Here is a 25249-nt window from a genome sequence, read left to right on the forward strand (position 1 = left end):
CAAACATGTGATATAACATTTAGGTGGAAATGAAGGTTTTCCTACATGAATAATTTAGCCAGTTGATAATAAATTACTCCTTGAAACAAAGAAATTAATGCCACTGTCAACATTTATATTATTCATAGTTATGTTTTATTATTTGGTTTAATTATCCAAGTATAAAATATTTTATTCCATATATCTGTTATTTTATCTCTTTGGAAAAGCAAATGCCTCATAGCATATTAAAGATAAATTCTCATGGAACTACTAGACTTTAAAATAAATGTTTCATTTGTGTCGGTCATCCTTTCATTTCCATCATTCTTTGCATGATTCCTTTGTTAAAAAATGTTTCTGCTCTTGAATTTAATGCGTTTTTAATTTATATATTATTATTTAATAACTCACCTTGGCGTTTCAAAAACATGAAAAGAAGAGACAAAAAAGATAGAACATGTGGCTTTGTGATTCAAATTTAGAGACAGAACACATTAGTTCTTATTCCTTAAATTTTTTTTGTAGTGCTCTCATATTTTCTTTTTTGCATTTGAAATTCTCCATAAGCTGGCCTGTGCTACATTGCTGAGCTGTTTTTTCTTAAAATTCATACCTAGTTACTTGCTAGGTATAAAGATTATAAATGATTATGACTTCCAGGATTTTGGTTTTTATTTAGTAAATCTTACAAATTTCACTTTTCAATCTGCTCTCTTATTTTCTGCTTTTTAAACGTGCTCTGTTTTGTCACTCCCTTCATTTCCAAGCATCCTTCTTTTGAGTTTCCTCTGAAAAGTCCAGGAAACTGCTGCTGAGTGTATGTATTCCCAGCTCTACCATCTGCTCTCTGGTGGGCTGCCTGTTGCCAGTTCACAACATGGTTCTCCCACTATTGGGAAGAATAATAGCTTTTCTTCCTGATTCCTTTTAATCTGAATCAAATTACGTTTTCTCAAGAATGATACTTTTGTTCTTATTCTTCCAGTTTTTTATTCTTTAGGAGAGGAAGTTTTATTGTTGACGATTTATATTATGTTTTAGGAAGGAGATTAGGAATGGAGATTCACACACTCTGAAATGAAACGGTCATTTTTGGGCACAGGGCATACCTCTTGCAATCTATGGATCTCACACATATCTATGTGCAGCCACTTGGCAAACTCCTTTCTACACTGAAAAATTATGTGATCCATTAAAATTGAATTTTTTTGACATTAACATCTTAAAGAACATCTTATTTCTTTCTTTACAATTCTGATTCCCTGGGTATCAGTAAGCCACTTAAAAATTATTTGGCTATGGCGGTGGAGAGATTGCTAAGTGGTTAACATTGTTTCTTGCTCCACATGAGGATTAAAGTTTAGAAAAAAGCACCATACCAGGCAGTTGAAAATCTACAGCTCCAGCTCCAGGAGATCTGATTGATAAGCTTTTGTGCTTGGAAGACACCTTTGCAGAAACACGGAAACACATACATACATACATACACACACACACACACACACCATATATATATATGCATATACACATATACATGGATGTTGGTTATATGTGCCCTTTCTTGTCTCCTTGAATTAGTCTGAGTTTTATCAGCACCTAAAATTTTCTTCTATTCCTCAGAATTCTCAATGAGTCTCACTCACATTCTCAATGACCTTGGCTTTTTCTGCCAGCTATTGCTTTCTCCCATCCACATCTGAACTTTCCCCTTGCAGTGACCTCGGGATGCAACTATATGCTGCAAATTCAGTAGCATCTTGACCTCAACACAGGGTAATAAAAATACCATCATCTACTGAAAATGATAGTTTTTTAAGAAACTAGTTTCTCTAGCTGATGAAGAAGAAAGCACTGAACGAAGGATAAATAGGCTTTTCATGGACAGGAAAGAGGGTAATGTGGAGTGGATTGAAGAGATCAATTCTATGAAAAAGGACAAAGTGATAAGGAGCAGCTGGGCTGTCTTGTGGAGAAGTGCGTAGTGAGAGATGAAAAAGTAGTGAGATGAAGCTATAAGGTACTTGTAACATGGCTTGGGAAAATGGTGCTTTCCCAACTCAGTCTCCCCCCAGATCTTTTAAGTATCACTCTGGGTCTTGAGTTTTTTTGTGTGTTCTTTAGGGCCTTTACTTTGCTGTTTTTCTCTGTAAGCTGGTATTTTATATATTTCCAATGACCATCTTTGGAGCTATAATATAAGTGTTTGAAGGCACAGTATATGCACATTCACAATGTACACACACACACCCCACATGGAGCACAGTGCTTATCACTCACTCCTCCTTGCTCTTCTCTGATCGATGTCATCAGCCATTACCATAGTACACTCACATTTTCTTTAAAATTTTGCATTCTGTAATCTCTCTCACGCTGTCTTCTTAGGGAATAATTCCTTCAAGGTATTTACTTTAGTTTTATTAATAACTTCCATTTATTAAAAACTATGGGTATTAAATACTATTGGTAGAAGCATCTCTCATTGACTAGGTATAGAAATTGAGACCAGAAAAATAAATTCATTGGTTCAAGGCTTGTAGCTTAGAGGTAGTAGAGCACAGGTGTTGAGATTTATTCTCATGATTCTCTGATGCTAGCGCACAGCCACTTCTTAGGGCCATGTGCTCTCACATTCCCACAAAAATACCTTTGAATATCTGACTTTCAAGAGCTTGCTCTTTTCAACCTTCCTAACCAAGATTTCTTAGTCAAATAATTTATACATATTTTGCAAAATAAAATTTTGTAGCTAATAGCACATAGCATATTAGTTGTGAAATCTTATTTTAAATAGTCTGGACTTTTGCCTTTTTCTCCACAACACAGTTACTCATCACTTCATTTATACCCTCTTTCCCTTTATCATTATGCGATCATGAATGAAGGGATGAGTTAATTAAATCACTTCTTAGTACAGAACCATTATTCTTTTATATAGGATATTCCTCCTATTTTCCACTCTATTGTTTTTTCTCTAAAGCCCTCTTCTCTTCCTCGCCAAGAGGAGATCGTTCAAACTTGGGTCAGATATTTTCTTATAAAGTATGGGTCATAATATTTATGACCCATTGCTTTTATTACTTGTGATATGTGTGCCACTAATCTCCTATGTGTAATTACTAGACAGTATCACATGATGTTGCTTATCCATATACCAAACAAATACTTCCAGCTTGCTCCCAACTCTTTTCACTAATAACAATTCTACAGTTGTTCACATGTATATTTCTTATAGGGTATTGGAACAATTTCTTTAATCCCCAAATAGTTCTCATTACCCAAGAAGCAGCAGCTTAAGGGAAGGAAGATTTATTTTGACTCATGATTAGAGGAGATCTGGTCCATCACAGTAGTGAAAGAAAATGGTAAGCGGTTTACTTAGTTAGGGTTTCTATTACTGCAAAGAAACACCATGACAAATAACCAAGTTGGGGAAAGGGGGTTTATTTGATTTGTATTTCCATCTTGCTGTTCATTATTGAAGGAAGTTATGACAGAAACTAAAATATGGCAGGATCCTAGAGACAGGAGCTGATGAAGAAGTCATGGAAAGGAACTGCTTAATGGCTTTCTCCACATGGTTTGCTCAGCCTGCTCTCTTAAATAAGCCAGGACCACCTGCTCAGGTATAGTACCACCCTCCAAGGCCTGGGTTCTCGTATTTTTATCATTATTGAGAAAATTCCTTACATTTGGATCTCGTGGAGGCATTTCCACAACTGAGGCGCCTTTCTCTCTGATAACTCTAGCTTGTGTCAGTGGACACACAAAACCAGCCAGTGCAACATGGTTTTATGGTGGTGGGAGAATTCAGTTGCTCCTTGATAGTTGGCATCAACTTCAAAACAATGAAGCAAACAAACAAACAAAAAACTAAGTCTGAAAGCATTTTAGCATATAACATAGAAGCATTGCTCCTTTTGCCTTTCAGCTGGCAGATAGATACACTCCATGTTGAATAAGGTCCCCAACTGTCTAAAAAGAGTAATAAATTAGGAAACTAATTCTACAAACATGTGAACCTGGAGAAACATTTAACTTTCAAACTATAGTGTTCCACTCTCTTCTCTGACAACTTGTGGTCAAACTTGCCTTCAACTCAGCTTCAAATTTGTCTCCACAGTCCTCAGGGCCAGCCTTTTCCAAAAGCCCAGGGCCTTATAATACTCAGGAAAGTATCTTAACAACTACCCCCAAATCTGAAAAAAAAAAAGATAAGCTGCATATTTCTGATAGAGAGTGGTATTAGAGTAAGCAGAAGGATGTCTTGGAAAGACTAAGCTTAAGAGAAGATGAAACCCACTTTATTGTGAAGTCTATAACTCCACATGCATAGGGGAGGCTGTGGGCAGCTCCATCAGGGAAAATTCCTCAGCCTTGGGAAGGCACACTCTACAGATCTGATGTTGCTTGCAGTGCAGGCTGGTGAATGGGTCGGCTTCACTCATTAAGTGTAGTTTTCTGAGCTTGGCCACTATATTGACTAATCTCCCTGTTGTTGTGATAAAATAACTTGACAAGCCGGGCAGTGGTGGCACACGCCTTTAATCCCAGCACTTGGGAGGCAGAGGCAGGCGGATCTCTGTGAGTTCGAGACCAGCCTGGTCTACAAGAACTAGTTCCAGGACAGGCTCCAAAGCCACAGAGAAACCCTGTCTCGAAAAAACAAAATAAAATAAAATAACTTGAAAAAGGAACCCAAAAGACAAGGTTTATCACTGTTTGAGGTTATAGTCTATCATGTCAGCAAGAGGGTTAGGCATCTGGCTACATTGTGAATATGGTAAAGAAGCAGAGAGTGGTGAATGCTGTGTAGTTTCTTCTTTGTATCAAAACAGGACCCAAGCCCAGAATCCCAGTCCTTGGCATGACATCACACACATTCAGCAGATAAAAAAAAAATGTTAGAGTAAATAATAACCGGAACCTGTTAGTAATAATGCTGGAAGCTCCTCACTGAACCTGGAGCTTACGGGTTTGGCTAGGCTGGCTGACCAGAGAGACCTAAGGACCCACCTGCCTCCTCCACCTTCCAGCTCTGTGCTTACAAATGTGCCCACCGCTGCATACAGACCCTGTGACCCTGTTGATGGACGCTGAGGATCTAAAACTCAGATTGCCACACTCTCAGGGCAAGTTGTTTCCTTACTGAGTCATCTCCCCAGCTCTTAATGTCTTTAACATACAAACAATTTAAGTAAAACCGTGGTATTTTCAGAAACAAAAAAACCTAATCAAGAAAACCACACCCCTTGCCTTGCCTAGACTCCTGCAGTAGAGGTGCCTTTTATCTCAGCAAGTTGACAACGGATGTTAAACAATACAGTCATAGTTGTACATTTGTGGTACCTCCAATATCCCACATTCTTCATTATAACATAAGTTTCATCTTTTTAAATTCATGCACTGAACTCGGAGAATTCTTTGTAGTTAATCTTATCCATCACACATTGCCTTGCCTCATCTCTTTTTTATCTGAGACCATGGCACAAGCCTCCAGGACCCATAACTTTTGAATTCTTTGTTAGTGCAAAAGCAGCACCATGTGAGAATGCCAAGCTCTGCTGCCCTGTGAGATGTTGCCTGACCACTGTTGACCAGAGTCTCGGTAGCCTCTGTGCTTTCATGGTGGAGCATGGGAAATGTAATTCCCTGGGAAGGATTATTCCAGGTGAGCATGGATGGAGAATCTGACTTTTCAAGCACTCCTGGTTCCAATGAATTTTTTCAAATGAGTCTTCAGTTTTACATTCTGGAAACTTCTATAAATCAGGTTCACACTCAGGATGTCTTTTCTGTTGTCCCAATGCTAAGGGTATTAGCCTCTTTAAACAGTAGTAGCCACTTTCTCCAGCACAAACTACGTAAATCTTTAATCAGATTCACATTCCATTTGAAATAAAATCATACATGTTCATAAATTTATGTCTTATTTTCTGTCTTTAATCCTGTTAAAAGTAATGAGAAGTATTTAGGCCCTGTTCTAAATATTATCCTTGAGTTTCCCACCAATTTAGTTAATTTATCACTTTTGAGTTCAATCTCCTGGCATGAGCAGATCATAGATTATTAGAATGTACCAATATTAGTCTCTAGCCCATATTTGTTCCTTCCTGAAACCTTATGATTCAGGCTGCCACTATGTGGCTGTTCTATTAGCATTCTGTTCTTCCCTGGCTCTACTAGAATAGCCAATGAAGTTGAACTTATTACTGCCCATGACTTCTCTAGCTTGCAGCTCCAAACTCTCACACATACTTCCTGCAAATGGACTCAAAGGCCTACAGACCATGTGATAAGGTTTCTTATAGCAACAACTCAAGGACTAGGCACTAATTTTCTGTATGTGTTACTTTTCTTCTTATTGGTACCAAATACTAAATGTAGAAAGCTTTTTATATTGATTGAGATTTTGTGAAGGCATAAGTCACAAACAATTCCACGCTAGTTTGGAATTATGATTAATATAATGGTTATTTATTTAAAGGGGAAAAAACTTACAGATCACCGTCCCAGACAACAGCCCTCTGCGCAGTCAGGAAGGGAGTCTAGTCGCTGGAAGCGGAGCAGGAAGTAAGAGAGAGCGAGGAGGGAAGTAGCCTAGCCGCTTTTTTAAAGGGAGAGAGACCATGCCCCAATGGGCTGGTATCTCAGCGGCTATTGGCTGGAGGAGCGGAAGGACCTCCCGCAACAATTTTGAAAGGATATGATCAAATACAGTGCAGGAAGGTATGGTGGTGAACATCTCCATGAAAATGTGATGTATTTTTATATGGCCACTACTTGCTGTATATCATCAAAGGAAGGAGAGAGCTAGAGCTGTGGAGTGACCAGAAACCATGCCCATCAGCTAGATCCCATCTGAAAAGATTCCACAACCATCTGATCAGTGATACAATCTGGGGACCAATTATTCAAGAATATAATCCTCACATAATTAGAACAATATCATTGAATCAATGGGTGTGCTTACAGTCATTAATACTAAACAGAGACAGCTGCTCTTCAGAATGCTTATATAGTTTGCGTTTGTGTCAACAATAACATCCCTAAGTTCCCACATCTTTGGCTGTTCTCAAACCATTCTGTTTTTCTACGTTTTTGTTTTGTTTTTGCTAGTTGCTTTATAACTCTTTCCAATTTATGAGAGTAGCATAAATTTGCTTCTTTGTTTTTTTTCCAAAGTATAGAATTGGAGAATTTCTCTACATGTATGTTAGACTTTTGTGTTACTTAGTTTGAAGTAATTTTCCTATGAAGACCTTTATTATTACATATTTTTCAATTATTATTAACTTGTAGGAACTAAATGTATACTTCAATATAGAGACTTTGCAAATATCCTCTTGTCTGAAAATTTCAGTAACATTAATCTTTTTGACTAAATTACTTTTTATTATGTCTCTTTCACTATCATTTGTTTGACTCATTTTGACTTATAATTTTTCTAACTCTTCTTCCTAACATTCTCCTCTATATCTCTTTCACATTCAATGTTTTCTTGAAAAATAGAAAGTAATTTATTTTTATATTTATCTATATGATTAAAATATTGACTATAATCTACCAAAGGACAGTGGACTATTTCTTAGAAATTCAAGAATTCCTTTTTTCACCTCTACACACAGAAGGTTGTACATAAACACATAGGAAATGCAGACATCAAGCATTTGTTACTAGACAAAAGAAAGTGACAGCTTTTATAAACATATGCATAAAAAAGAGAAATTAAAAATAACTGAGAATTGAGAATGTTAAATGGAGAGAAACAACAAACAAAAAGAAATAAAAGTTGATGTACAGATGACCTAAATTCAAAAGTTTGAGTAAAACTTAAAAGTCCATCTTAGCCTTCATTTTATAGGTCTGTTCCCTCTTTTGGGGGGGAGTAGTGCACTTCAGTTTTATTTGACTATTCTTCATTCTCTAGATGGCTCTTGGTGGAGGAAGGGAGAAAACGGGGCAATAACACACATTGAGGCTGGGAGATTTAAATCATTTACCACAGTATGAGAATGTTCTCTGTAAACATATGACGAAACACAGAAAGTCAAACACATTCATAGCTGCATAAACAGAAAAATACTCAGCCCATGTGAAATCACAAGGAATAATTGCCAGTGCAGCATCGTTCTTTGTTTGAGGGCAATATGTTTGATAAGGAGGCAGAGCTGATCATACAGAATTGTGAGTTGCAGAGTCACAGTAATAATTTGCCTCAAAACTGTCTAGATGAACAGGGAAGAACTTTTCTGAAGCCAATCCTCCCATCTCAAAATGTCTCATAAAATTTAGCAAGACTTAAAGGAAATGAAAGAGAAGATAGATAACCATCTTCTGAGTGTGCTTCGCATTGTCCTTGGGAAGGACTAATTTTATAAGAATTCTTCACAGTGAGTGTGACTGTTGTTACCTTTGTTTAACACAGGTGTCACCTCTTATACAAAAGCGGGAAAATTCAAGGTTTTTTATTCAGTAAGACACATGAGCTCAGGCTGCTAAATTCAGTCACTTATTAGCTAAACGTGGGTATACTGGAAAAATTGTTACATGCATATAAAAATAGGCGGTAACATCACAATGAACTGATATTCGTTCTGAACTGAGGTTGTGTCAAATGTAGTTAATGTGTCTATGACAAAATGGAAACAAAATTATTCACTGGTTTTTATCATTCAATATTTATATATATTTCCTTTAGTTAAGGTAAAAACACTGTATAACTTGGGATCTTAAAATTCAGTCTTCTTGATTTCCCACTAGTTTAGGAAGTAACATATTGGATTACTCATTGCAGTTTTATTCTCCCAAAGGGAAAATAATATCAAGAAAGCAAGCAGAAATCTCAAAGATATGGAAACTAGTAGAAACTCTTGAGACTCAGCATTCAAATATGAAAGATTATAAAAATGTATACTTTGGTTTCAGATCTCTGGGAAACCACTTTCTCATAGTAAATCATGATTATGTAAGTATTTATCAAACAGGGTTTTCTCAGGCCAAAAAGAGTATAAAATACCAGAACTTGAAAAATCTTTGAATATTTTTGGTTACAATGTTTCTAAAGCAATAAAATAGTCACTAAGTTTAAAGCACTCTGTGTATGTGTCTTGGAATCTCCATAGTAATTAATCACCTTGTGTACCTAGCATATGTGTTTATGCTCTCAAAAAGATATGGTTATTATTTGTTTTCTGAAATTGCATAGATTATGTATAATATTTTCATGTGGAATGAGTATTCTTACTCTCTAAGAGTATTTTTTTGTGTTATTTTTACTCTTGTGCTTATTTCACCTAACTGATATATAGCCTTCTACTGTCAGCTTTCTTCTATCAAAGGCTTGGAAGTTGTTCCCAATGGTGTGTTGTATCAAATTCATGTGACACATACTCATCTCAGTACACACAGCTGAGTCACGTGTTCAAATGCACATGTCGCTTTATTTCACTATTATCAAGTGTTTCCAAGAAGTGTGGACATATTCTACACACCATGCTGGACAGCTTGTGAGGGCTCATAATTCTCAAGCTATCGTTCCACGAATGACACTAGCGAATAAGAAACAAGAAATCCTTCTCAGACGCCCACAGGCTTTTTAGTTCGTTCATTGTATTTATTTGCTGATCCTCACTTTATTTCTTTACATAATGGGGAGTGTAAAGGCAGTTGCCTCAAAGAGCATCCTGTGGGCTGAAGTTGTCATTTCTATAGTGAAGAACAATTCTTCTATATGGAAAACAAACTGTTTTGTGGAAATTTTTATGTTCTAAACAGTTAAAAGAGTGTCACTGGGAGTTAGAACGTACATGTGTGCCCGTGTCCGCGTGTTCACACACAGAGACACACACACACTACAGTTGGAGTAAAAGCAGGTTTTAAAAACCCACCCATTTAAATGAATTTGTTCCTTCCATTATTTTAGTTGATAGGAATCTTTACTAGTCCTCTCAGTTCCTACAGTTACCTTGTTATATATCAGTGAAACATGTGTGGACGACTACCATTCTACAGATTATTGGGCGGACTTCATAGTATTTCTTTTCTCTCATATTTATTTTCAATATTTATCTATTTTTCTATCTATTTCTCTATCTAGTTATCATCTAACTATAATATTTGTGGCACTCAGCAGACATATTGGAGAAACCAATTCTCCTCTTCCACCATGTGGGTCCAAGAGATTGAAATCTGGTTGTCAGGCGTGGATAACAGTTTCTCTATACAGTGAGTCATCTCTCTGACCCACCATCCTTCCTTCATTACTTCTCTCCTCCATCTGTTCTTTCATTTGTTTGATCTTTCCTTATGTCCCTTTCTCCCTCCCACCCTCATCTCTCCTTTTTTCCTCCCTTCCTTCATTTGTCTTTTATTCTTTCTTTCCACCCCTTCTTTTCTTCTCATTTTCCTTCTTTCACTCTGGAGTGGAGGTTAGAGGTTTATGACTGCATTGCAGTTTTAATTTGGTAGAAAATTTTGGATTTTAAAGTTTTAATCAAATACATAACACCTTTATATAGAGAACAATTCATCTCACTGACATGGTTTTGAAATTTCTATATTTTCTTTTTTGGTTTGTTATCTATCTTGCTTTCCATGTACTCAATTTATATAAGTATATCCATGGTTCTTTGATCGTGTAAAACCTGTTTGTATACAAGTAAATGTTGCCATTTCTTTACTTATATTTTCCACATATCCAATGAATGGCTTTGGGCTTTTTTGTTTTGTTTTGTTTTGTTTGGGTATTTGAGTGTTTTAGATAACCATTTTTATTTGGTTTTATAAATTTTACATGCTTATTATTGTTCTCTTTGCTTTGAATTATTTCATTTGATTTTCTTTATCTTTGAGTTAAAAGGGTGATTTTTTATGGGTGGATTGTGTGACTTCCCCCCACAGAAATGTAAAAACTTTCAGAGAGAGCACTAATAATAGATCAAGGAAAGGTTTCTACTCAGGTCTACCTTGATGAACGTTGATGACTGAAAGGCAACATCATCACCCACACCTTGCCCCAGCATGATGATGACTCAAGACAGCTATGTTCTTGGAGGTCTTTTCTCAGCACATAGGCAGCTCCATCACAGATCGCCACCTTTCCAAGAGATTGATTCCTGTTTAATTTCATTATCCCTTTGAACTTTATGGGTCTCTCTCCCTAGAAGGGGATTTCAATTCTGAACAAGTAGCTACGTAACAGATGAGTTGCCTGTTTTATTCACTAGACACAAGTACATTTAGAAGAAGCAGTACGAGTTGCTGGCAGATTGCATTTGCACCTTTATAAAAGTTCTTAGAGCTTGGTAACTCCTCACAGTAAATCTGCAGGCAGTAGAGCTATAGAATCTCTATGAATGTTATACAGCTTGTAGCTTTCATAAAATTTCACATTCATTACACAATTTAATAACAAGTAAATTGAGATGTGGTTTATAAACCATGAAATTCACAATTTGAGAGTGTTCATTTACAGCAACCATTACTACATTCTAAGAAGAGAATATGATAATTGACCCCAAAATAAAGCACAGGCTCCTTAACAGTCATTCCTATGTACCTACCTCATGTTCTGGAAACTTCTAATCTATTTTGTGTTGATATAGATTTGTCTGTTCTGGAAATTTTCTGGAAATAACACCAAACATTATGTGTGTTTGAATGAAAAGCTTGTTCCACTTGGAATGTATCAGTGTTTGGTTTGTTAGCTTATTGATGAATAATGTCAATTGGCAAGTAGATTATTCCCACTATGGAAGCTATTAGGAACAATGCTAATATGAATATCTGTATAAATGTTTTGAGTTGACATGTATTTGTAATTGTCTTTAAAAGTGTATGAGTAGGTTTGGAATTGCTAGCTCCTATGGCAATTTATATGGAAATATTTAAAAATTTGGAAAACAACCAAATGCTTCACAAAATGGCTGCATTCTTTGAATGTTCCACCATCTGTGTAGGAGGGTTGAAATATCTCCAGTTTTAACATCTGTAATTACCTATGAGGGTATGAAAGAGGTCCTTGTTATGTTCTGCATTTGTGTTTACCTGCTGACAGATGCTGTGGAGAATTCTTTTAAATGGTCACGATCACTCACTCACCATCCAGACAAAAGTACCCAACACTACATCCTTTATATAGGAGCATCCATATGATAACCATTGCATTATTCACCTTCTTTATCTATTTGGATATGAGTCTATCATCAGATCTAGGCTTGGGAAGCATTCTCCTGTTGTCTGTTGTCTGTGTTGTTTTCTCACCTTCTGGATATATATATATATATATATATATATATATATATATATATGCTAGAACAGCAATATTTTATGTGTGGAAACAGGTTCCCCACACCATTCCTTTTAAAAGACATTTTTTTCCTTATAGTGAGCAGCTCTCTGGGAATTGGGCTTTGGGCTCTCTCCAAACCCAAATGCTCCCTCTGATGGCTTCTGCTTGTTTGTTTTTCAAAGCTCCCTGGGAGCTAAATTGGCAAGGCATGAATGCATATTAACATATATTTTTCTGTTCTTAATTCAACAGGCCAGCTAGTCTGGCTGAATTAGTTCTAGGTTGAGTATCAGGCCTTCTATCAACTAATGAGACAGAAAGTGATCTATAAAAATACTAGGCATTGACTTTCTGGTCTCCATAATCCGTACACTAGTACACACACATACATAAACATACATGATACAAAAAAGAACACTGGATCATGTACACATGTACACACACACATACACACACAAACATACCCAAAAAATCAAGAAGTGTGAGTGAGAGAAAGAGAGAAAGAGTGAGGAAGAACCTTATTAGCACTTAGCACTTGGTGTGCATCTCTGCAGCAGCAGGCAGACCCAGGCTTCTGCTGGTGACTGTTAAATACAGCTGGCTAGCTTAACTCAAGAGACTGCCAGCTTATCACGATTGGTGGCTAAAACTAGACACTTATATTAACAGACCTCTTATGGCCTACTCAGGTAGTCTATGCCACAATGATTTGAGACCTAAGTGCTTTCTCCTTATAAATTTTGGATCTTTTTTAATCAGATATGATAAGATATTTTTATATGCACTCTCAATTTCCACAGCATCAGTTAGTTGTTGTTGCAGTGATGTGCAAGAAAGGTCACAATGCTGTGCAGCGTCTATTCAGAGCACAAAAGTGGTCACAACTACATACCTAGTGCTGTTCACATCTCTGGAGGTATTCTGAGTAGGTTTCCTGATCTTGGCAATGCTTGTTTATACATTTCTCAGCCTCAGGCTGGATTTGGCTCAGCTCCCTTTGAGAAACTTCCTTTCATGCTTGACTCATCACCTGTACTAACTATCAGCTCCTACAAGATAGAGACTGGAATGATGTGCCCTAAAAGTCATGAGTCTTTATGAGGTACTTGATCAGGAAAGACTCCTCAGAGCAAATGAGATGAGTTAGGAAAACAGAATTGCTTGCAACAGACACAAACTTAGTTCAAATTAATTAGTTTCAACTATAAATTTAGATCTCCATGGGAACTAGCCTCATCGGGTCTTTTTTGCATCCTTCTCTGTTCCTGTTTTTCTCTTCTATAGCAATCATTCAAATTACCAAAAACATAAACACTGCCAAGTTGGAGCCTAGAGTTCAGTGGTTATAGAGGGGAAAAAAAGAGAAATTATTTCCATTATCTCACCTGAACTACATACCCACCTGATTATTTTCCTGTGGACAGAAAAATTATGAAAGTTCCTGTTCAAAGGGCTTCCTTGGACTTAAAAACTAAATGATTTTCATAAGGAAAGTACACTGACGTGAAACTAGAAGTCTTTGAGATCATGTAGCCATGATATTCACCCCACCGAAATCATATTACATAGTGATCAGTACAGGGCAAGATACATGTTGAAATGGATAAACAAGTTTAATAACTTTCAGGTAATGTAACAATTAGCTAAAAATTTGAAAATAAAGTCATATTTATTCTTACATATTTCTAAAATTTCCTTCTATTCATGCTTGAACTAGACTGGGAAGAGAATGATGAGGGCTTTTCTTTTTGTATGATTTCTATTTTTATTTATTTAAGTGCCTGTGTGTTTATGCTGATGTATGTGTCTGCCCAAACGTTTCACATATATTTCTGTTGAGGCAGGAAAAGAACATCAGATCTCTTAGAGCTGGGGCCACAAGCTTTTTTGAGCTGTCCAATTTATGTGTTGGGGTGCAACTCTGGTCTTTTTGATTGAGTAACAACCTCTGTCATCTCTCCATCATTGTTTTTAATTTTTTTTTTTTTTACTTTTTGAAATTAAAATGCAATTGCATTCCTTCTCCACTTCTCAATCATCCCTCGAACCCATCTGGTTTGTTCTTCCTCCCAGGTGCTCTTTGTGAAAGTGATGGTTTATGGTATCTTTTTCTTTAATTTTTGTGCTAGTGTTTGTGTATGTGTATCTTATTTAACATGACAATTGCTGTGATGAAACATCATAATCAAAAACAGCTTGGAGAGGAAGGTGTTCATTTGGCTTACATATACTCAATTATTGTTATATATCCCAAATCCACTGAAAGAATTCAAGGTAGGAACTTAAACAAGACAGGAACCTGGAGGCAGAAACTGATTAAGAGGTCATGAAAAAATGGTTCTTTTTTTTTTTTATTCTTTTTTAATTAAAATTTCCAACTGCTCCCCGTTTCCCATTTCCCTCCCCTCCTCCCACACATTGCCCCCTCCCCCCACTCCCCTCCCCCATCCCCACTCCTCTTCTCCTCCCCCCAGTCCATTCCCCCTCCCTCTCGATACTGAAGAGCAGTCCAAATTCCCTGCCCTACAGGAAGACCAAGGTCCTCCCACTTCCATCCAGGCCCAGGAAGGTGAGCATCAAAACAGGCTAAGCTCCCACAAAGCCAGTTCATGTATTAGGATCGAAACCTAGTGCCATTGTCCTTGGCTTCTCATCAGCCTTCATTGTCCGCCATGTTCAGAGAGTCCAGTTTCAACCCATGCTTATTCAGTCCCAGTCCAGCTGGCCTTGAAGAGCTCCCAATAGATCAGTTCCACTGTCACAGTGGGTGGGTGCACGCCTCGTGGTCCAAAATGGTTCTTGATAGCTTGATACTCAAGGCTTGCTCAATCTGCTTTCTTATATAACTCATGAACACCAACCAAATAGTGACATCACACACAGTAGACTGGGCACTCCCACGTCAATCACTAATTAAGAAAATGATCCATAGGCTGACCTACAGCCTAATGATATGGAGGCAAATTCTCAGTAAAGGTTCCCTCCTCTCAGATAACTGTAGATGTTATTAAGTTGAAATAATACTCACTAGCATATATGTACAAACTGCTCAGTCTGCACAATGTTACTTGTATTTATATGGTTTTGAGATGATTATTTGTTATTGGATAACTGCTATGTAAATATTTGTCACTCCTATTTGTTTAATAAAATGTTGATTGGACAGTAGGCAGGCAGGAAGTATAGGCCTGGCAACCAGACTAAGAGAAATCTGGGACAAGGAAAGGCAGAGATGTAGTCACGAGCCAGATGCAGAGGAAGCAAGATGAGAATGGCTCACTAAGAAAAGGTACCAGCCACAAGGCTAAACATAGATAAGAATTATGGGTTAATTTAAGTAGTAAAAGCTAGTTTATAATCAGCCCGAGCTAATAGGCTAAACAGTTTATAATTAATATAAGCCTCTGTTTGTTTCTTTGGGACTGAATAGCTGAAGGATTAGGCAGGACAGAAGCTTCTGTCTACAGTTAACCAAATATCTATAACAATACCAAGTGGTGTGCTCTTCTCTGTGAAGACCATTCCTCCTGCTCTCAGTATTCCTTAGTTATATGTAGTTCTTTGTCTAAGATTGAAATCCTATGAGAATTCTCCTTCCCACATTAGCACTTCCCTTGGTGTCATTGTTCAGGTGTTATTTACCCATATTGTTAAGACTTCATGGGTATTGGTTCTCTGACATATTTAAACACAATGTTATAGCAAGCTTGATGCTTCTAAGGCTACTACAATATTTCCATCTTTTCCTCTATAAAACATGAGCCCCAGGTGAAGGAGTTGTGTGGTATATAGCTCACATCAGGTGAGACTAGATATGACACAATACTTGTCTTCTAAACTTTGTTCTACTATGCTTTTCTATAATGGCCCCCATCGGTTGTAAAGAGACATTTATTTAGTGAGAGAAAAGATATACATTTATCTGTAAGTATAAGTGTAATATTTAGAATGTAGTTAGGAATTATACTGGTTTAGTAAAGTGGCAATTGTAGGTTCTCCATGACTTTACCAGCTCTGTGTAGGTGTCTAGGTTTCTAGTATCAGGCAAGATTTCTTTCCTACTGAGCAGGCCTGAATTCCAATTATAGAGCTATTGATTACTACCAAGCTATCAGTGTCATTCTTGCGTGGTTATGGATAGGGTTCCATGTCATTTGTTGTTCTAGTTCATAGCCACCATAGAGGAATAAGACTATTGGTTGATCCCCTCCCTTGGAAAATGACTTGGCACCTTCTAGCACCATGAAAACTAGTCATCCCAGAGAAGGCTTCCAGGTCCTGTATGTAAAGTGTGTAGGGTCTTAAGCAATAGAGATTTTCTGCCAACTTCTTGAAGGCAACTAAGGAAAATTGTTACGGTATATTATGTTTGGGGAGACTCATAGAAAATCCTGGAGAACAACTTAAAAGAAGACATTTCATGTCTAGTGTTCGAGGTTTTGTTAAATAAACTGTAGATTTTGGAGGAAGCATTGTCAGTTCACAGAGAAAATTTTCATTTAAACTATACACATATGCATACATATATACATACATATATTCATACACACATTATACGTATGTGGATTTTTGTGCATTAGTTGTAACTTTAAGTAAATGTACTACATCTTTTCCTTAGGACTTTTTCAAGCATCCTCACTGTTGTTTTTCCATCATACCTCCTTTGGTATTTATTTCCTTCCCTGTCCCAAATTAAAGCTCCTCATTTTCCCCATTTTGTTTAACGTAACCATTCTGACTTTGGGTAAGACAAATTTCTAAGATTTTTGCATTTGCTAATTAAATTTGCTAATTTCCTCAGGTCCACAAGTTGATGAACTTTTTTTAATAAATATTTTTTAACCATGTTTATATTTCATTGAGAATTCTCTGTTCAGATCTTAAGTCCAGTTTTTTAATGGGTTCTTTCGTTTCTGGTTTTTTTTTTGTTTGTTTGTTTGTTTGTTTTGTTTTGTATGCTTGCTTGTTTTAGTTTTGTTGTTTGGTTTTTTTGTTATACTTTTATATATTTTGGATTTTAATCTTCTGTCAAATGTACAGTTGGCAAAGATAATCTCCCATTCTATTGACTTTCTCTTCACTCTGCTATTTGTTTCTTTAGCTATGCAGAAGATGTTTAGTTTCTTTAAGCCCTAATTTATCAAATGTTGATCTCAATTCCTGAGTAAATAGAGTGCTCTTCAGAAAGTCCTTTCCTATACTTATATAACATAGAGTACTGTCTGTGTTGTCTTCCAATGTTTAAGTATTTATCTCAGGGTTCACAATAAGATCTTTGGTTCATTTAAAGTTGGGTTTTATGCCAGGTGGCAAATACAAGTTTAATTTCATGTGAAAATTCATTTATACAGGCATGATTTGTTAAAAATAATGTTTCTTCTGCAGTGTATGTTTTTGATATATTTTTCTGATATCAGATAGCTATAGTTTTGCCTAGTCATGTTTGGGTCATTGACTTCTTCCATTGGTCTATATGTCTGTATTTTGTGTCAGTACCAAATTATTATTATTATTGTGGCTCTGTAGTGTATTTTGAGGTTGGCAATATTCCCTCCAGTCTTGTTCATTTTGGTCAGGGTAGTTTTTGCTACATGAAGTCTTTTTTTGGATCCATATTACTTTTAGAGTAGTACTTTTTAATTTCTGTGAAGGATGAGATTGGGATTTTTTATTAAAATTGCAATGAATTTGTGAATCCCATGACCAGGATATGTCTTGTCATTTTCAAGTGTTTTTCTATCTCATTTTTCAGTGATTTAAGAATTTAATTACAGAGGTCTTTCACTTTAATCAAATTTGTTTATAGATACTTTATTTTATTTTATTTTAGTTATTATGAATGATAGTGTTGTAATAATGCTCTTTTTTCTCCCTGTTGTTGCTGTATAGAAAAGCTATTGATGTAAGCAAATTGGTACCATTTCTTGCCACATTGCTGAAATTCTTTACCTCTTTTTGTTTTAATTTTTTGGATAAAATTTTTGAGATCTCTAATATATAATATTATATCCCATGCAAATAGAAATAATTTTGACTTCTTTTCTTGTTTGTAGTCTTTTAATTTCCTTTGTTTGACTTATCACTCCAGCTAATGCCTTGGGCACAATACAGTAAAAGAGTGGGGGGAGTGAAAAGCTCTGGTTCATATCTGACGTTAATGGAATTATTTCAAGTTTTTTTTTTTCACATAAGATGTTAGCTGTGGGTTTCACAAAAATAGATTTTCATATATTTGCTCTTCTCCTATTAGTTTTTATTGATTTTTATTGAACTACACATTTTTCTCCGCTCCGTTCCCTGCCCCTTCCCTCTCTTCAACCTCTACCAAGGTCCCCATACCCCCAGTTTATTCAGGAGATCTTGTCTTTTTTCTACTACTCATGTAGATTAGATCCATGTGTGTTTCTCTTAGTGTCTTCATTGTTGTATAGGTTCTCTGAGATTGTGATTTGTGAGCTGATTTTCTTTGCTTTATGTTTAAAAACCACTTATAAGTGAGTATATGTGATAATTGAATTTCACTCAAAATTATGTTTTCTAGCTCAATCCATTTGCCTGTAAAATTCAAGTTGTCATTATTTTGTTTCTGCTGTGTGATACTCCATTGTGTAAATTTACCACATTTTCCTTATCCATTCTTTAGTTGAGAGGCATTTAGGTTGTTTCCAGGTTCTGGCTATGACAAACAATGCTCGTCCTATTCTTTATACATGTTTTATATTCTTATATTTGATTTCTATTTTAATAATTACTGTTCTGATATGTATTATTTCTTGTGTTTGGCTAGATTTGAATTTGGTTTGTTCTTATTTTCCCAAATTTTTGAGAAACATTAATAGTCATTTAGTGTGTTCCACATGATTGTTTAAGTAATTAGAGCTATAAATATCTCTCATAGGACTTCCTTTCATACCTGTCAGAGGTTTTGTTATGCTGTGTTTTATTTTCATTTAGTTCTGGGAAAATTCTAAAAATTTTCTTGATTTGTTCTTTGACCAATTCATTATTCAACCATTAGTTGCTTAATTTCCATAGATTTGTGTGCTTACTAAAGATTTCTTTGCAGTCAATTTTAAGTTTTATTTCATTATGGTCAAATAGGGTATAAAGTCATTTTAGTCTTTCTAAATTTGTTAAGACTTGTTCTGCATTCTAGGTGCAGTCTGCTCTATACTGAGAAGTCAGCTACCATTGGCTTCTAAGACGAATATATATTTTTTGGTGTATGGGAAGAATATACTATAGATATCTGTTAAGTTCCTTTGTTATATGGTCTCAATTAATTCTTGTGTTTCTATATTTACTTTTGCCCAGATGAACTCTCTATTGAAAAAATTGGGATACTGTTATCACCAAATACTAATGTGTTGATGCTAATCTGTGTGTTTAATTCCAGTAGCATATTTATTCTGAAACTTGTTACACCAGCATTTGGTGCATATATATTAGAATTATAATGTGTTCTTTGTAAATTAGTTCCTTATTAGAATGGAGTGCTTTTTTACCTCTTTTCATTAGTATTGGTTCAAAGTCTATTTTTGTCAAATATTGATATAAATGTCCGCTTACTTTCTAGTATTAATTGATTGAAGTAGTTTTGTCTATCTTTTCACTTTAATGAGGTGTCTTTAGAACTGTGATATGTTTAGTGAATAAAACAGTTAGATGACTTCTATTTCTCAATCACTTCTTTCAGTCTTTGTCTTAGAGATTTAAAGCCATTATGTTTAAGGTTATTTCTGAGCAGTGTATATTGATTGAAGTCATTATGCTGCTGTTTTTTTCTGTTTGTGATAGCAATGTTATTTTGTGTTTTCAAGAACTATAGCTTTGTTTTCTTTACACAGTCTTATGTTTTATGCTTATTCCTCATACTGCCCAAACTATTGTTGTAGTAGGAGACTGCTTATTTGTTCCTGGCTGTTCTGAACCAAAATAACCAAACAGAAACTATATTATTTGCAATACTGTTTTTTGCCAATAGTTTAAGCATACTTCTGACTCACTCTTTTTAAATTGATTTTATTGAGCTATACATTTTTCTCTGCTCCCCTCCCTTCCCCTCTCTTCCCTTTCAACCCTCTCCTAAGGTCCCCATGCTCCAAATTTACTCAGGAGGTCTTGTCCTTTTTTACTTCCCATGTGGATTAGATCCATGTGTGTCTCTCTTAGGTCCTCATTGTTGTCTAGGTTCTTTGGGACTGTGATTTGTAGGCAGATTTTCTCTGCTTTATGTATAAAAACCACTTATGAGTGAGTACATATGATATGTTACACCTGTAAGAATGGCCAAGATCAAAAACACTGATGACAACTATGCTGGAGAGGGTGTGGGATAAAGGGGACACTCCTGCATTGCTGGTAGGAGTACAAATTGGGTACAGCCCATTTGGACATCAGTATGGTGATTTCTCAGAAAATTCAGAAACAACCTTCCTTAAGACCCAGCAATACCACTTCTGGGTATATACCCAAAGGATGCTAAATCAGACCACAAAGAATTGTGCTCAACTATGTTTATAGAAGCATTGTTTGCCGTAGTCAGAATCTGGAAACAACCTAAATGCCCCTTAACTAAATAATGGATAAGGAAAAGTGGGACATTTACACAATGGAGTACTACATAGCAGAAAAAAATAACGACCTCTGAAATTTGCAGGCAAATAGCTAGATCTAGAAAACATCATATTGAGTGAGGTAACCCAGACCCAGAAAGACAAATATCATATGTACTCACTCTGGATAACTCTTATATCCTAACTAACCCAGCTCCATTAATCTGTGTATCACCACGTGGCTGTGGCTTATCAGCAAAGTTTTGGCATGTCTGTCTCTGGCAGTGGCTACATGGCTTCTCTGTGACTCCGCCTTCTTTATTCTAGCATTTGGTTTAGTTTTTCTTGCCTGGCTCTACTCTGCCCTATCACACAGCCCAAGTCAGCTTCTTTATTTCATAGACAGAAGGACCTTCCCCATCATATTGCCTTCTTTTTTTTTTTTTTTATTTTTCTTTTCTTTTTTTTTTTTTTTTTTTTTTGAACTAACTCTTGTAGACCAGGCTGGCCTCGAACTCACAGGGATCCGCCTGTCTCTGCCTCCCGAGTGCTGGGATTAAAGGCGTGTGCCACCACTGCCCGGCATCATATTGCTTTCTATATTTTCTTTGAGTTTAGTCTTCTGGTTAGAATTCTTTTTAGGCTGTTTTTATTATTAAAAGCTTTCTTTTCCCTTAGTTGTGTATATTATAGACTGACAATAATTGTCCTATAAAGCTTGAAATTCTTTGCTCTTGAATTATCTGGCTTTCAAAGATTCCATCAAGAACTATATTGATATTCTGATGTTTTTTCCATTATATGTGTGATTTGCTTTTCTTGAAGGCTTTCATATATTTCTTTTATGTTGTATACTTAGTGTTTTAATCATGTTTTGATATGGGGAGGGTTTTTTTTGTCTATGTGGTGTTCTGTGTACTTCTTGATTCTGTATATCTTGTCTTCATGTGGGAAAGTATATTTCTATGATTTTGTTTAAGATTTGATCTATATATTTACCAGGGATTTCCTCATCTATTCCAGTAACTCAAAGATTTGGTTCCCCCCCCCCGTTTTTTAATTTGTAATTTTCTTTACTTATTTGGTCTAGATCCTCTATTCACAATAACTGAATTCTGATATTCTACCTTCTGCTCAATTCATTATACTTGTAAGACATTCCCTGTTTTGTAGTTGGGTTGTTAGCTTTTACAATTTTACTTACAAATCTGGATTTCATCATCAGTTCCATCAGTGTTAGGTTTTCTTATTAGATTATCAGCTAACATGCCAAGAAAATAGAAAACATCCAAGTATCACAGGTGTGAGAACCTTTCTTGTATTCTTATATCAGAATACTTTCATCAAGTATATGCAAATTCAAGAAGCAACCCACACTAGTATCTTGTATAATGGAATACACAATTTTCAATTATTTTAAAGTTCAAGTTGAAAACAAACTTCTTTGGTATCAAAATTCTGAAATCAGTATGTATGTTTTATTAATTCCTTGGGAATATTTTGAATATTCACACCCACCCCAAACTCCTCTCCTAACTAGGCCCTCCACCCTCCCATTCTATCTCATCCAGCTTTGAGATTTCTTCTTTCTTTCCTTCCTTCTTCCCTTTCTTCTTCCTTCCTTCCTTCCTTCCTTCCTTCCTTCCTTCCTTCCTTCCTTCCTTCCTTCCTTCCTTTCTTCATTTCTCAGTCCTTCCCTTCCTTCCACTCTTCTTTCCTTCCTTCTTTCTTTGTTTCTTCATCCAGTTTGCCTTGTCCAACTAGTCTTGGGACAGGAAACTGTGCTGGCACTTGGTCCACCTACCAGTGATTTTATCCCTAAACATTGTGGACTCTCCTTCACTTCAGCTAGTAGGGGAGATTCATGCCTACCTTCCTTCTTCCTTGTTGGAATTTTTCTGACTGGGGCTCATGTAGGTCTTACACATGCTGTCCCAATTTTTCTAGGTTCATATGTATAACTGCCCTGTTGTGTCTGGGTCTGGAAAACCCTGTTTCCTTAATGTTCAATCACATTTGACTTGTATAATGCCTCTGTTTCCTCTTCTACATGATAACGAACATTGTGAGAGGGGTGTGATATACCCATTCCATTTATGGCTGAGCACTGCAAAATCTCTTATTCCCTAAATACTGACTACTTTTTTATTTGGGGGTTTGTTTCTGTATTAATTGCTATCTGTTGTAAGGAGACACTCTCTGATAAAGGTTGAGAGAGTCTCTGACCTAGGGGTATAAATATAAGTAATTAGGAATCATTTTACTATATCCATTCAGCAGACTAACAGAATCAGGTACTTACCTAGGGTTTATGACCTTACTAGCTATGAGTTCACAGGACCTTTAACAATGGTTGATATGGTTTCCTTCTGACAGAGTGGGCCTTTGATCCAATCAGAAACTTAATAAATTGAATTTTATCTAGAGCATTTTAATTTATGTCAAGTAAAAGTGTTTTCTAAATTTGATTAAAATACATTTATTTGCAGATCCTTTTGAGGCATTCATCATCTTTTCTATACGCCATGAGATTCGGAGGATAGATCTGCATAAAGGAGACTATAGCCTACTTGTTCCCGGACTGAGAAACACCATAGCACTTGATTTTCACTTCAATCAAAGTTTACTTTATTGGACAGATGTTGTGGAGGACAGAATATACAGGGGCAAACTTTCAGAGAATGGAGGTATGTGTATTGAAGTTTCACTGAATGATGAAGTTAGCTTTTGAACAGCAATATATAATATCAGAAAAGATTTTGATTAATCTTTGACTGTGAGCATTCTCCGTATGAGTAAAAACAGAAGACTAGGTACATATATGAAGATATGCTAGGGGAGAGAAGTGGCCAGGCCCAGCTTACTCATCTATTGCCTTTCAATGGATTTTTCTGAGAGTTATAAAGAATAAGATGTGTTTCCTATGAGAAAAAGAAAAGATTGGTTTCCAGGTACTAGTAATTGGAATTGGGAGTTAAAGTGGCTCATTTTTATTTGGATAACACGCTTCAACATAATTCAAAGAAATAATGAAAATGTTTTTTCAAATATACGAACTGTATTTTTTGCATAATTAAACTTATCTCTTCTATCTCATAAGCAGCAGGTACCTTTTTAGATGGAGCTGTGTGCACGTCACTTGTAAATATTGTTTTCTTTGTGGCTTGCAATTGTAAGTGCTGTCAAATGATTAATTTTCTTGGAAACACCTTTGCAATTTCAAAATTGGTAATGCTTATCACAATACAGCTAAAATATTAAAAATACCTCCTATGACTCATGTTCATGTAGTGACTTTAGAGAAGAGGTTTGCTAATGACAAAGTTTATAATGGAAACCACTGACATTGTCATGAAATACAATGAATATGCCATTAGAAAAGGACTGCAAAATTATTTTTTTAATTCTGAAAGAAATTAAATAGTTGATCACTAAGAAATTTGTTAGATATTATCCATCTTCTGAGTTTTATGCAACTCATGCTAACAATTTTTTCTCTTAAATGCATCTTTCTGACCTGCTACCAGGATCTTGGCCCAGTGAATAGGTTGACCGTGACTTAGCACTTAAGTTTGCGGAGACTATATATAAAAATAATGTGATTTTCTATGATGTTTAACTAAGACAGAAAGAGGTGTAATTCTTAAGCACAATGCATGTTGATCCAAGTAGTCATTTTTCTTTATTTCTCCCTTTGAAAGACAGACTTTAAATTAAATTTTCTCATGCTGTCCCCCTGACTTTATTGTTTTAATAAGTCTCTTCTTCTGCCAGGAAAACCCCAAACAAGAAGCAACTTCTTTGCAGCCTCCGGTTGCTATCACTTCAGTGTTTTATAAAATCCTTGAAGGGTTTTGGGGAGTGAAAAATTCTGTCAGGAAGAACAAATACAGTAACTATTGATATCGGATTTCTTTGTTAGGTTTTCCACTTCAAACTGACATGCTTTGGACTATGACCACAAGTGGGCTTGTCTCCTGTACCTCCTTGAATAGCTGTACGTGTTTGTTGTCTTTCTTTCTTTCTTTTTTTTTTTTTTAAACAGGAGTCAGTGCCATTGAAGTGGTTGTAGAACATGGCTTGGCTACTCCAGAAGGCCTTACAGTTGACTGGATAGCAGGCAACATATACTGGATAGACAGCAATCTTGACCAAATTGAAGTATCTAAACTCGATGGTTCTCTGAGAGCTACCCTGATAGCAGGAGCCATGGAGCATCCCAGGGCCATTGCACTGGACCCAAGATACGGGTGAGAAGCTTAACTTTTACAGGTTCTCCTTGTTGTAGAACTGCTCCTCCAATTTACAGTTCTAAATGAGGAGGTAAAGTGCTTACTTCATGCATTGAAGAGCTTCTGTCTGTGCAGCTGTGTATGCCGGTATAGTAGCATAGCATCAGATGTGAGGACATAGGCAGAAGTTT

At 36.1% G+C, this 25249-nt stretch overlaps 1 protein-coding gene across 7 annotated transcripts in view; it reads left to right on the plus strand.

Moving 5' to 3' along the window:
- Lrp1b (LDL receptor related protein 1B) overlaps nucleotides 1-25249 on the plus strand; it is a 1777797-nt gene that overhangs the window by 1135567 nt on the left and 616981 nt on the right. For all 7 annotated transcript variants that reach the window (XR_009056008.1, XM_057755646.1, XM_057755649.1 and 4 more), the window contains exons 24-25: nucleotides 23316-23513; nucleotides 24872-25076. Coding sequence is in view for 6 of the 7 variants with exons in the window: in XM_057755646.1 (XP_057611629.1) it covers nucleotides 23316-23513; nucleotides 24872-25076 (403 nt within the window). In the remaining variant the exon portion in view is untranslated. The remainder of the gene's footprint in view (nucleotides 1-23315; nucleotides 23514-24871; nucleotides 25077-25249) is intronic.

The sequence above is a fragment of the Chionomys nivalis genome, chromosome 22 (assembly GCF_950005125.1).
Source record: "Chionomys nivalis chromosome 22, mChiNiv1.1, whole genome shotgun sequence".
In the NCBI taxonomy this organism is placed as follows: Eukaryota; Metazoa; Chordata; class Mammalia; order Rodentia; family Cricetidae; genus Chionomys; species Chionomys nivalis.